Consider the following 14,032-nt stretch of genomic DNA (forward strand, 5'->3'; position numbering starts at 1 on the left):
AATTGCCTGTGGCAAATGGCAATGTGGTGGAGATTGCTGTGGAGGTTTTCATTCTCAGCGGCATTTTTTTTGTTTTGTTTCAAGATGTATTTTTTCCTTATTGTTAAAAATAAAATAAAATATACATGTACCTTGTGAACTGAAAACAGATTGAAAGTAAATATTAAAACAATAACTGCATATTTTTAACTAAGTATCTGAATCTCAGGCTTGATTGAACCGTGACTATGATGCAGTATGGATGTCTTATTGCTGTAAATATATACATATATATTGAGAGAGATTGTATAGAGAGAGATTGTATAGAGAGAGATTGTATAGAGAGAGATCGTTCCAATAGTTTAATACAATTTTCTCTCTAATTTATATTGACAAAATATACTACCCTTTTCTGGTGCCAAGTTGCCTGATAAAAATTTAAAAATTAAAAAAACACCGATTTACTTGGGTTTGAAAGGAGGGCATTCAGTCCTGGTGACAGATTTCCTAATAAAAATGATGCTGTATTGAAGAAGATTATTTTAATTAACAAGCTACAAGACTTAGTACAATACCTTCTACTGACATTCCCACTTCAGTACACTTCTTGTAACGGCAAGATTTACAAATGTTGCGAGTGAACATGTTGATGTTACAGTCGTTGTCTTTCAGACATTGATACATACTCGGCGATCGCTCTTTTACCATTCGCCGGAAGAAACCCTGTTACAATAAAGAATAAATTCACAGGAAAGTAAAATCCAATCCATAAAATCTGAACAAAAAGATACTGATACATACCAAACACAAAATCTGAACAAAATTATATGTAAAAATCATACTATCTGCAGTAAATAGAAATGTTGTTTTTTCGGACACTGATACATATTACATGATCGCTCTTTTACCATTCGCTGGGAAAAAAACTGTTACAGTAAGAATAAATTCATATAAAAGTAAAATTCAAACCATACGCAAACAAAAAAACTTAACAAAAGTATGTATCTAAAAATCATACTTATTTTGGGCACTTTTTATCGCCTCAACTTTAGTAATGGAGACAACTGGCAATCTACCTTCACTAAACACAGTAGTATCAGTAAAGAAAGTGCTTTAACCTTAATTGGATATTGGCATGTTAATATGTTATCCAATCCAGTAAAGAACTATGTCCTATTTCACTCAAATATCCTCTCAAACCCTGTTCACATGCACACATTTGCATACAAGAGTATTTGTTGACATATATGCAAATTTGCATACCTGAGTAAATTTGATCATATGAACACATTTGCATACATGCGTAAATATACTTTCATGTGTTATTTTGAATAATTTGCACCTAGTGGAGACCACATGCAAATGAACATTTACATATAAAGCCCTGTTCTCATGCAGAAATTTACTCATATAAGTATATTTGCGTATGGATTATAAATAGACCCGTGAGCAAAAGTATATTTACTTTGCGTTCACATGTGGCAAATGTAGCAGGTGCAATTTGATATAAGCATAGCTCAGTTTTGTTTAAAACATCAGTTGGTTAATAGGATCCGACATGAACAGTTTACTGCTTGCAAAGAAGAAGAGAGATGTTCAGTATTGTTTAAGTACAAGTCTTCTTTTGGGGTTAACTCAGGAAAAGAGAATTTGGATGAGAGAGCGATCTCGTAACTGGTGGCAATACATTGTTAAGGAAACATTTGATAATGATCAGTGGATTGAAAACTTTCGTATGACAGGCTTTCAAGCAAGATTTTGTGAAAAATAAGGGCTTTTTTTAGGGCAAAATTCTTAAAAAATAAGGGCTATTTTTAGGAATTTGTAGGACTTTTTTGACAAAAATAAGGACTGAAATTCAATAATCAATACAAAAGAAAAACATTCTGTACTCACCTCCAGGGAGAACATAAATACAAAAGCTAATTACCAACTCAGAAGATCATGCCAATGGTCATCAACAGCGATATTCAGCATATCAATACAACCAGATTAAAGTAATCTGATATGGTGCAAATCCATGCTGAATATGATGCTGATAACCACCAAGATGTCGTCTGAGAAATACATTAATTCAACATATTCATTATCTGAAAGTATACTAAGGCTAGATTTAGTTAATTCCAACACTTATTTTATGTTGCATTTATCAAAAAATTTGAAAATTTGAAAATTTAGGATTTTCACCAAAAAATTAGGGCTTTTTAGGATTTGGAAGCTTTAATAAGGAATATTAGGGCTGCTGTCAGAAAATAATGAAAATTAGGAAAATAAGGGCCCGCTTGCAAGCCTGGTATGACAAAAGAAACATTCTATTTCCTATGTGAGGCAGGAAAATGATGCAGAAAACCAATTAGATGATCCAAAAAGAAACAATGTCTCAATTTATCAAATGCTGTCTAGTGAGATGAACAAATTTGGATACAATAAATCTAATTTACAGTGCAAAATTAAAATGCACACATTGAAAAGGTCATTCAGGGAATGCAAGAAAAATCTGGACGGGTGTGAAATCTGCATTTAGTTTTTTACTCATATGAGCAAATAACAAATCTGTTCTCATGGCAAGATTTGCGTATCTAGTAAATTTAGTTATACGCAAATATACTTTTGCATGACCTCTGCTGGTCGTGCAAATAAAATACATGAGTAAATATAAACCCGAAAGCAAATGCGTTCTCATGACAGATATACTCACCGTAAGTATATTTACTTTCGGGTTTATATATACTCACGTAAGTAAACGACGGCATGAGAACAGGGCTTAAGTGAAAGTATTGCCCGAGTATTTCAGACAATTTTTGGTTATGTGTATGCACAACAAAATTTGCTTACCCGAGCAAATGTTTCCAAATATTTCTATAATGGTTGAAATGAGATTATACTCAGGCCATCTTCCTTTTATACAGTAGTCATGTAAATGCTTAGCATATATAGTTTTGCACATGTGGGTAAAATATGCCTATATGTATATTTACTCATGAGTGTAAATTGTGGTCATGTGAATGTGGATCAAGTCTTAGTTTAGCTGAGAAAAACTTGTCTTATACAGTCGAACCTCGTTAATCCGGATTCCGATTATCCGGAAACCCCACTTTCCGGACAGATGAGCGACAAAACGATTCGGGCAATACTTTGCAAATTTATTCATTAGTCCGGATATTCAGCTTCCGTATCCGGACAGTCATAATCCAAAACAAAGTGTCAAGAATAAAGGAATATCGCTTCATTTAACTGGTTACTGCTAAAACAACAAATCACCTGCCTTCAATAAACGCGACCAGTTAAGACCAGTCAGGCAATCCACACGAGCTCTAATGGCGGCAAGGGGGTTTCACACCTCTGTTTTACACACTTATCAGTTCGGTGCACTGCGTTAGATATACTGCTCTATGATCTTGTTGTGTTTTATAATCTTTAGAACAGTCAACTTTGAGTTACTGTTACAATTGGTCGACAAAAGACAAATGGTCAGAGTTAATGGATATCACATTTGTTTTTTTAAATACTTATCGAGAAAAGCACATTTTGTAACAAATTTCCTTTGATCGATGTTCCACTTAATTTAATGCTTCTTATCTTAACAATGTCCACTCAATTGAGGATAATCAATTTTGAGTTACTGTTGCCATCTGTCAGGTGCATAAAGATCAAACTTTTAAAGTTTTGACACCATTTTCTAACTCTCGTTATGGAAAACCAACCAAAGAAAAGAAAACATCATGAGATTACAGCCTGCGAAAAGAGAGAAATATGTCAATACAAAGTTAAAAATCCCAAAGCTAGTCTTGATATGATGGCAAAGTATTTCAGTAACACTTTTGGTCATGACATCGGGAAGTCGACTATTGGCGACATTGTGAAAAATAAAGAAAAATGGTTAAGCATTGCCGAAGATGAATCCGCACTATCACGAGCGCCCGCCACGCCAGGAACCAGAAACTAGAAGAGGCAATGTACCTATGGCTGAGCGATATGTCTGGTAGAAATGCAGCAATCAACGATCAAATGTTTATTGAGAAAGCAAAAGAACTAGGTGCTAAACTGAACATAACGGATTTCGCATACTCCCGTGGGTGGTTGTCACAGTTCAAGTCCAGACACAACATCACCAAACGCGTGTACGAGGGGGAAGCAGCAAGTGCCGACAACACTGCTGTAATTAGCGGCAGAGAAGAGCTGAAGAAGGTGTTGAAGAACCACGAGCGGGAAGATATCTTCAATATGGATGAAACTGGACTGTTTTTCAAACTGGGCCCAAATTACACCTAGCATCAAAGCCAGTGAAAGGGGTTAAATGGTCAAAGGAGAGAATAACAGTTGCATTATGTGCAAATGCTACCGGGGAAATAAAAATTAAGCAATTCGTAATTGCCAAAGCTCGGAGACCACGTTGTTTCGGAACCGATTTCAACCCAGAGGTGTATGTTCGGTACAGACACAACAAGAAAGCGTGAATGACATCCGAACTGTTCTGTGATTGGTTGAGAGCTTTTGATAGGCAGATGAAGTCACGAGGTCGCCATGTTATTCTGCTTGTCGACAATGCCGCTAGCCATGGTTGTACGCACATGCCGTTAACCAATGTAAAAGTCCATTTCTTGCCACCAAACACCACAGCACATATTTAACCAATGGATGGAGGAATCATATGGACATTCAAGGCATATTACAGGAGGTATTTGGTCCGGCTTTACCTGAAGTGTGTCGAAGAGAACGAACCTCAAGTCGTCAGTATACGACTCATCAGTATACGACAGCCATTGAGATTTGTGAAACAAGCGTGGGGTGAGGTGAAACTGTTACAGTCATGTTGACATCCTGCCTACAAGTGAAACCGTCGACAACGATGAAGATGACATGATCCTTTCAGAGTTACGCGACTTGCTGAAATCTTACCAAGTAGCAGACGAAAATGGAGAGAGTTCTGTTCTGACCACTGAACAGTACGTGGACGCTGACAGGCATGTAGAAACCGGTGAGTCTTTGACAGACAGTGACATTTTGGACATAGTTGTTGGAGATCAATCAAAACCTGACAAAACCAGCGATGATGACGATATCAAACCAACACCACTACCAACCCCATCGGCAAAGGAAGCAAAAACTCACATTGATTCGCTTGTCAGTTATTTTGAGACCGTTGGCGATGAAAACAATCTCGAACTTGTTCTTAAAATACAAAGCTCTTTTACGTCAAATTGTGCTATTAAACAATGCCGTATTACTTTGTGAAATATTGATTGAGATTTGTGCACATGTGCATGTGATATTGAAGGTTAAACAAATGATTGTATTTCATGCTTGGGTTTTGGTTTGGGTTTTTTATCTTTTGTAATCGAAGGGAGACTACTCTGGACATGATTCAGTAGTCCGGAAATTCGTTTATCCGGTTAATTTGTGGGAAAACCATTCTGTCCGGATTAACAAGGTTCGACTGTATATTTACTGACCATCAGTTAGGACAATATCAGGTTTTATCGATCCAAGAAATTGATACTAACTGCAATTAGGCCAACAGATATTGTCCAAAATATGGTCCATAATATTACTGGTTTATTACATAATAACATCAATTAATCAAAATTGAATTTGATTTTTCTACGTTTTCACTGCTTAATTCTTTGAGAGCAATATCACTTTTGATTGGACAGGAGGAACTGACTCAAGCAGTATCACTATGTCTGTTATTGACAGGTGTTATATACAGGTGGCCATTCGACCCGTCTCAACTGTATATCCAGGATTTTAATATATTGAATACATACAAAAGAATATGGGACTGAAATTTGGCTGCTTTTAATAAGAATCTGGTTTTGTAAGAATCTATTTAGACAGGTTTGTCTGTGTTTACCTTGCACCCTTCACAGGTGAGTGCCCCAAAGTGAAATCCTGATGATGGTCCCCCACAAACACGACATGGAATGTTGCTAACATCTGGTTTTAAATTAGTCTGGTGGTCTGCTGAAATACAAAATGTACATTCTAAAATAATTCAATTTTTATTACATTGATTACAATATAATGTCATCTCATTGGTCTAGCCGTTGCAAAAGTAATGTTTGTTTTGTTTAACAACACCAATGGAGCACATTGATTAATTAATCATCGGCTATTGGATATCAAACATTTGGTAATTTTTACAGGTAGTCATCAGAGGAAACCCGCTACATTGTTCTAATGCAGCAAGGGATCTTTTATATGCACTTTCCCACAGACAGGAAAGCACTGGTTGGAACGAGAAAAAACCCCAATGTGGCAGTTTTATTAGTAAATGTTAACGTTATCGGAATTCATTTGGTCTATGAGAACCTGAAAGGCAGTATAAATGCCAAGAAAATACAGTACATACAATTATTTCCTCTTGTGCATTTGTTTGTTTGGGAAATAATATATCATTACTGCATTGGGAAGGTACATACTAAAATGGGTATTTGTTAAATTAAAGTTTGTTTGTTTAATAACACTACTAGAGTACACTTAATTATTAATCATTGGCTATTGGATGTGAAACATTTGGTAATTTTGACAAATACAAATTGTAGTCTTAGAGAGAAAACCCACTACATTTTTCCATTAGTAGGAAGGGATATTTTATATGCACCATTCCACAGGCAGGATATCACATACCACAGCCTTTGATATACCAGTCGTGGTGCACTGGCTGGAACAAACGAAGATCGATTCCAAATCGACCGCGCATCATGCGAGCTCTTTACCACTAGGCTACGTATTTTTATTAATGCAGCTGGAAAGTGCAACTTTTAAAAGATCACTTTGCAAACAAAAACTGCTGAGTTGTTCACACAGAATTTACTTTAGTTTTACATATAGCTTACATCTAGCTGGGATTGTATGGTACCCGAACATCAGAACCTTCCCAAAATGAAATGTCACAAAAAATTCCCAATTTCTTGACGCTAAATATTTTGGTAATTATGCCTATTCCAATAAATTAATTTAACAAAGTAAATCATTCTCAATAAATCCTCAAAACAACCGGAAGCAGCCAACGAGATTAAAACAAACTGTGACATAATCTACACTTGCTGTTGTGGCAGCTAGGCCCTTGTACACAATACCTAAAATTTTATCAACTTTTCCCCTAGAAATTGCAATTTTCAAAGCATAAAAAAAAAACTATTTGTCATCAACATATCCACCAACTGTATATTTGGCATTTCTTGAAAAAAATACCTGGCTACAATCTAACTGTAGACCCTTGAATCGTTAATTTCGCCTGTTCCAATTGCTAATGACATCACTTTCTAATGACGTCATTAGCTTTCCGGGGGTTATTGTCTATTTCATCCCAGAAAAAGAAAGTAATTAACCAATCACAATACAGAACACACTCCAGTCGGTTTACAATTCTGCATAACCTATTTTTTGTTTGCACAAAATTTTGAGCACCATTTACCTGGATTTATTTTTGCGTAACCGATAAATGGGTCATGCAGATTTTCAATTCCTAGAGGCCTGAAAATGGATCTACAAGTCAATTATTTTGATTTTCTTTCACATGTAACAGTTCACCAATGAATATTTTTCCATCAGTGTGTCCCGTCCCTGTCATGGATATACACACAGATGTAATTTGATTAAAGTCCAAGATAAAATGTAAAATGTTTCTAATCATTTTGTCACCATTTCCCTTATAACTGGCTTCCAGACAGCTGTTACAGTAATAATGCAAAAAGTGGCCAGTCTTTTAAAATTGCACATCACTGAATAAAGTTTGTTTTTGTCTAACAACACCACTAGAGCACATTGATTATTAATCATCAAACATTTGGTTATTCTGACATACAGTCTTAGAGAGAAAATCGGTACATTTTTCTGTTAGTACCAAGGGGTCTTTTATATGCACCATCCCACAGACAGTATAGCACATACCACAGCCTTTCATATACCATTTGTGGTGCACCAATCGCGTATCAAGCAAGTGCTTTACCACTGGCAGGGTTTCTGCCAGAGGGTAAAACAGGTATGGCGCCATACCCCCATTTTTTTTTTTTTAAGTTAACTTTTTCACAAAATTTATTACTCTTATCATTACTGTATGATTTTCTTAACCCTAACCCTAAACTTAACCCATTTTCATACCCCCTGTTGACTGTGGTTGCATTGAATTCCATATAGTGCCAAACTCAAAAATAAATTCTTTCTGGCAGAAACACTGACTGGGCTACGTCCCGCCCCTTCTAAGTGAATAGGTATAACTTTTAACAGTGATGTTAGAGTTGAATCAAAGAAATTTAAGAACAGTTGATTTATTATTTATTTAATTAAGAACAACATATTAAAACAAAATGAATATAATTAATTATATGTTTTAAATAATATCACAGGTGCATAAATTGAGTGCCCTGAAAAAATTATCAATTATGAATAAAATTGCACTCATTTTCCCAATCCAATCAGCCATGGGACCATGGTGAAAAAAGCTGGATAATTCACTGTGTAATAATATACAATAGCAGTTGGCACTTGTTTTGACAGGGGGTCGGGACACAGCCCAGTGGTAAAGTGCTCACTTAATGCGCAGTCGGTTTGGGATCGATCCCCATCAGTGGGCCCATTGGGCTATCTTTTTTTCCAACCAGTGCACCACGACTGGTATATCAAATGCCTTGGTGTTTGCTATCCTGTCTGTCGGGTGGTGCATATAAAAGATCCCTTGCTACTAATGGAAAACAAATGTAGCAGGTTTCCTCTCTAAGATTATATGTCAAAATTACCAATAGCCGATGATCCAATAGCTGATCTATGTGCTCTAGTGATGTCGTTAAACAAAACAACCAAAATGTTTGTATTGACAGTTAAACCAGTGAAAGCTATAGCCATAAGTGTTAGTCAGTAGTAAATTCCTCCACCTCTAATTAAGCACATCACCACAGAAATGACAACTTAGTGTGAATTTAACAGGAATAACAATTCATGGACAGTTTATTCTGCTTGTCCAGAATGCATTTCTTTTGCATTTGTATTTTCTTGTTTCTAATGACATAAAACAGTACTTTCATTACAATAGATGTATATGTCTGTTGGTTGTTTCTTTTTGTGTTTTTATTCTTGGTGGTGACAAAGCTTAAAAATAAAATGAGTCCGGTAATTATTGTGCCAATACATCAGATGCATGTTTTGCAATAATATCTTGCTGGCATTAATTTCAGAACTTTTATAAAAAAACACTTAGCAGGGCTTCTAGATTATGGTAGCCCCATTCCCATGGCTAGTGATATTCAAGGTTGGGCTAGTAAATAACTACTATTGCCATGTCCGACGGCTAGTGAATTTTTTGGATCAAATGTTGCAGCTAAGTCTATTTTATAAATATGAATATCCTTCCCCTACCCCAAACCCCACAATGTTATTGTTTTTAAGCTCTATCTCCATATCCGATTATTACTATTATTTAGTAAAATTGTATTAACTTAAAGTAAAGTAGGGATAGTGAATTTTTAATCGTGGCTAGTAAATGTTTTAAATCACTGATCTCATGGCTAGTGGATTTTATGAAGATTCCAGAAGCCCTGCTTAGTGAAGACTGGTATAGAGAATAGGCTTTACATACCATGTAACATCATGCATATATTCTTTTGTTTCCCAAACTCATGATCAAATATGCATGAGCTGTATCTTTTTTCAAGAAATATTTATGAGGCTGAATAGGTATATATAGGGCTCAAATTAAATGGCAGCAATATAATTTTATAAATGGCAGGCTTTTGCTGATAAATAAGATTACTGTCATGGGTTGAAGGGATAATTTTTGGTTTTAAATTCTGTTTCTTTGTTGCAAAAATTACTAGTTTATTACTGCCACAGGTAAAAAGTTTGACCATGGCAAAAACCTTTCAAAATTACAAAAGCTAACAAAGTTTTAGGGTTTAGCCTAATGAGTTTATTGCTGTTTACCTTCCTTTTTTCCCCCTTGTTTTCAATCAAACATATAATAGATGGAATGGAAATTTATTTTGATTATTACACTGGTAATATTTCATCACATTATGATTATATATATACTGATGGAAAGAAATAAGGGAACACATGGAATTGTAGACCAAATGTAATTCACAACTGGCGTAGTAATGTCTGTATTTCATACCAAGTTGTAATGTGGGACTCAATGTCTGTAATGTTCCCAGTCAACTTCTGACAATATCAATTGATTTTTATGCAGTCATTATTTCTTGTTGCTTATTTCTACCAGTATATTTTTAATTCAAGTTCTCAGTTTCAGTTAGACTCGGGTGTTATAGTGGAGCAGCAAAGACCACCAATTTTCAAGATAGTCCAACCTGGAGTTCAACATACATGTAGGATGAGATACCGGTATATGAAAATGTTAATCTTGGGGTTAGGATTCGGGCTGAGAAAGGGTCGAAAACAGACATTTTGGGGTAAAAAATATGAAAGAAAAAGTAAAAATGCAACATTCCAAAGCATATGCAAACAGCTGGTTTAATTACGATTTGTTTTAGGCTTAAATGACTTTTATCGAATTCTGCATGACCATATCAACTAAATTTACCTGATTTATTTGTTTGTATGGCCATTACATGAGAAAAAATATGCTTAAAAGAATGTCTTCAAGCGATAAATGTGTAGGCCAAAACAAAGTTTGGACATGATTATATAATTATTTTCTTGGTATGCACATTTAATGGCCATTCAAACAAATAAATACAGTAAATTTTGTTGATATGGACATGCAGCATATAATAAATGTCAATTAAGCCTAAAAAGATTACTAATTAGACCTGTTGTTTGCATATGCTTTGAAATTTTATATTTCTACTTCTTCACATTTTTATCCAAAAACACTTGTTTCCAACCCCAAGGTTTTTAGCCTGCACTAATTTGCCACAATGTCAACATTTCATTTCAACTTATTTTCGTGCTTATATCCTACTCATCGAGTCCTTAAGAACTCACTCTGGGTTGGAGCCGGTACCGGGCTGCGAACCCTGTACCTACCAGCCTGTAGTCTGATGGATTAACCACTGCGCCACTGAGGCCGGTAATGCCAACACTGGTTACCGTATATCTTCGCCTATAAGTCGAATTTTTTTCACCCAAAAATTATTTTATAACTTGGGGGGTCGACTTATAAGAGGGTAAAAAAATTTCACCAAAAAATATTACTGTTTTGGGGATTATTTTACAAGTTTTATTGTTGAAGTATGCCATGTATTTATACTCAAATATGTTAATTTGACACATTTATTTTCTATAACCTATTTTTTTTGGCATTAGAACGGTTTTGGTTATGCGAAAAGGCGTACTATCTCACTCACATGCCAAGACAACAGTCCACTTAGTTAAATTAACAGTCATAACTAATAGTAAAAATGTAAACAATACTAACTACCTGTTGCCGGAGTTTATTTTGAAATCTGGTCACTGGCATTAATGGTTGTTCAAACAATGTTTTGGCGGTGATTAACTTCATGAATATTACTAAGCTTTCCCTTAAAATAGACTGATCTCTGCAGTTCACTTATCTAGAGCAATAGGGACACACATCATTTGGTACAAAAACCAGTGTACTTTCCAGAGTTATCCTCCTTACATGTATTAATATGGCGGCAAAACGTGATACTTTCAGTTTTATCGTAGTGATCTGTTGTCAGTGTTTATAAATAAAGTTGTTGTCTGTGCACAAAACCATCTGTACAGTACTATACAGTAACAGTCAAACAGCTTTCACTCTCTTCTAAGGGAATATTTCGTTTTGATGCTATGTAATAATGATAGTTTGATTGGAATAGTCTGATCATATTGCGATGTACAAAACGTGAAAACCGAAGTTTGTAAAATAATTTTCTTTTGTTCAAATATTATTGTTCTCATGTGCTAAAAATAAGAAATATTTCAATATTTATAAGTAGTTTTTCATGGGTCGACTTATAAACGGGTCAATAAAAAAATACGTTTTCAGGGCTTGAAATTAGGGACTCGACTTATAGCCGAGATCGACTTACAGGCGAAGATATACGGTACTTGAATCCTGACCCCAGGACAAACATTTTGAAATATCTCAACCCATGTTGAACTATCTCGAAAACTAGAGGAATTTTTGGCTCTTGAGTGCTTCTCCAGTATTACAGCCGCAGGTTATGGTGTGGTTCATAAAGACGTGTGTCAAAACCCACAAGTGGTCACGCTCTGGTAAACATGCAGAGTTCGATAAAACATTTATTAATACTGCAACCAGTAAGAGTTCTTTGAAACAGGTTTTTTCATGCAACTCAAATTGTCACTGACCCTAAATCATTACACCAACATTATAATACTTACCGGGTACATTCTTTATGTATTTATAAGTACTGGTACATGTACGTAGTTAATAATAATATTTTACTAATAAATACAGTCAAACCTGTCCTAGCCGCCACCTGTAATCAACAGTCACCTGCCTTAAGCGACCACTTTTTTCCTCTAATAAGCAGTCACATGTCTAACGCGGCCAGTGGCCACCTAAATCAGATCCTAAACTGCTAAAATACCTGTATTAAGCAGTCACAGTAAATGTTTACTGTTATATAAAAGGGATATTTTAACAACACCAACAAGGTTCAGCAAATAACCGATCTTCACACCTTCAGGAATACTAGTACCCATTCAGTCCCAACATCTTATGAAGTAGGAATTAAATAATTAAATGGAAAAACGAAAACAAACTTATTGAGAATGGTGAATTAATATTCCAAATACCTTATTTCTGAAGGAGACAACATGTCGAAAGTTGATTTATAGTCAACTGTGGAGCACACAACCATTAATTAGTAGTACAGATGGCAAAAAAAACTCCAAAACCCCAAATGTTTTAAAGACAGTATGTGTGGCAACCTATAATCAGTGGCCACCTGTCTTAACCTTCTGACTACTGCAGGTGAGATATCTTACCCATGTCACGCCAGTCAACATACTGTACACTATACAGTACATTCCCCAATTCATACTTCCCACCATTTTGCAGATGACAGTCAGCGGAAAGACTTGTATAACAGGAAACAGAAGACAGTTTCCTGTATCTTTAGGTTTTTGTTTTTCAGTGGAAAATAACTTGTAATTTTGAGTTGAAAAAGTGGTTTTCGGCAAGTATTTTCGCTTGACACCAATGGCAGCACATCGTGGTCATTTTCACACATCAATAGCCGATTGTAAACTGATGGCGAGTGTGTTCTGCATTGTGATTGGTTAATTACATTCTTTTTCCGGGATCAAATGAAAATAACACCCAGAAAGCTAATGATGTCATTAGAAAGTGACGTGTGCATGTACTCACATGGACTGTACATGTACTTAATGGAATGTACATGTACTTACATGGGCTATGCATGTACTTACTTGGGCTGTGCATGTACTTACATGGGTTGTGCATGTACTTACATGGGCTGTGCATGTACTTACATGGGTTATGCATGTACTTACTTGGGCTGTACATGTACTTATATGGGTTATATGCATGTACTTACATGGGCTGTGCATGTACTTATATGGGTTATGCATGTACTTACCTGGGTTTTGCATGTTCACTGACAAACACTTCTGGTATCTGCAGTATTGACATCGAATTCGGTTTTCTTTTGTTATTTTACAACATTGGTTTTTGTGGCAGGCATATTTGACTTTATCTTGTTTGCAGGTCCGGACAAAAAATTTCTGAAAAAAAAAGAAGAAAAAACTTAGAAAATTAAATTAAGTGCTTTTAAAATTAATACCATGTTCTTCCTGCTCTAATATGAATTAGGGAACCCTAATTTACATATATATATTGTATCTAAAAAAAGAAAAAGAGAGAACTTTACCCTTTTTTCAATGTATTTTTTTCTTTTCCTTCTTCAATTTTCTTCTTTTTTTTTCTCTTTTTTTTTAGAGGCGGGGGAAGGGGAGGTATTAATACATGTATGCAGAGTACATACATAACATTTTATCCGGATATGTAAGAGTAAATGTAAAAAACAAAAACCTAAATTCCCATGATTATTATATGGAGTACGACTATTCAACTGAACCTAATAACAGTTTCCGATGGGTTCTC

General features: G+C 35.4%; 1 protein-coding gene across 1 annotated transcript in view; it reads right to left on the reverse strand.

Moving 5' to 3' along the window:
• The window catches only part of LOC121370170, a 44,849-nt gene that overhangs the window by 9,047 nt on the left and 21,770 nt on the right, over positions 1–14,032 (reverse strand). Inside the window, exons 3-5 of the mRNA XM_041495284.1 lie at positions 13,509–13,653; positions 5,834–5,943; positions 555–702 (exon numbers count right to left, since the gene is read on the reverse strand). Coding sequence (XP_041351218.1) covers positions 555–702; positions 5,834–5,943; positions 13,509–13,653 — 403 coding nt within the window. The remainder of the gene's footprint in view (positions 1–554; positions 703–5,833; positions 5,944–13,508; positions 13,654–14,032) is intronic.

Source organism: Gigantopelta aegis, chromosome 4 (genome assembly GCF_016097555.1).
Source record: "Gigantopelta aegis isolate Gae_Host chromosome 4, Gae_host_genome, whole genome shotgun sequence".
In the NCBI taxonomy this organism is placed as follows: domain Eukaryota; kingdom Metazoa; phylum Mollusca; class Gastropoda; order Neomphalida; family Peltospiridae; genus Gigantopelta; species Gigantopelta aegis.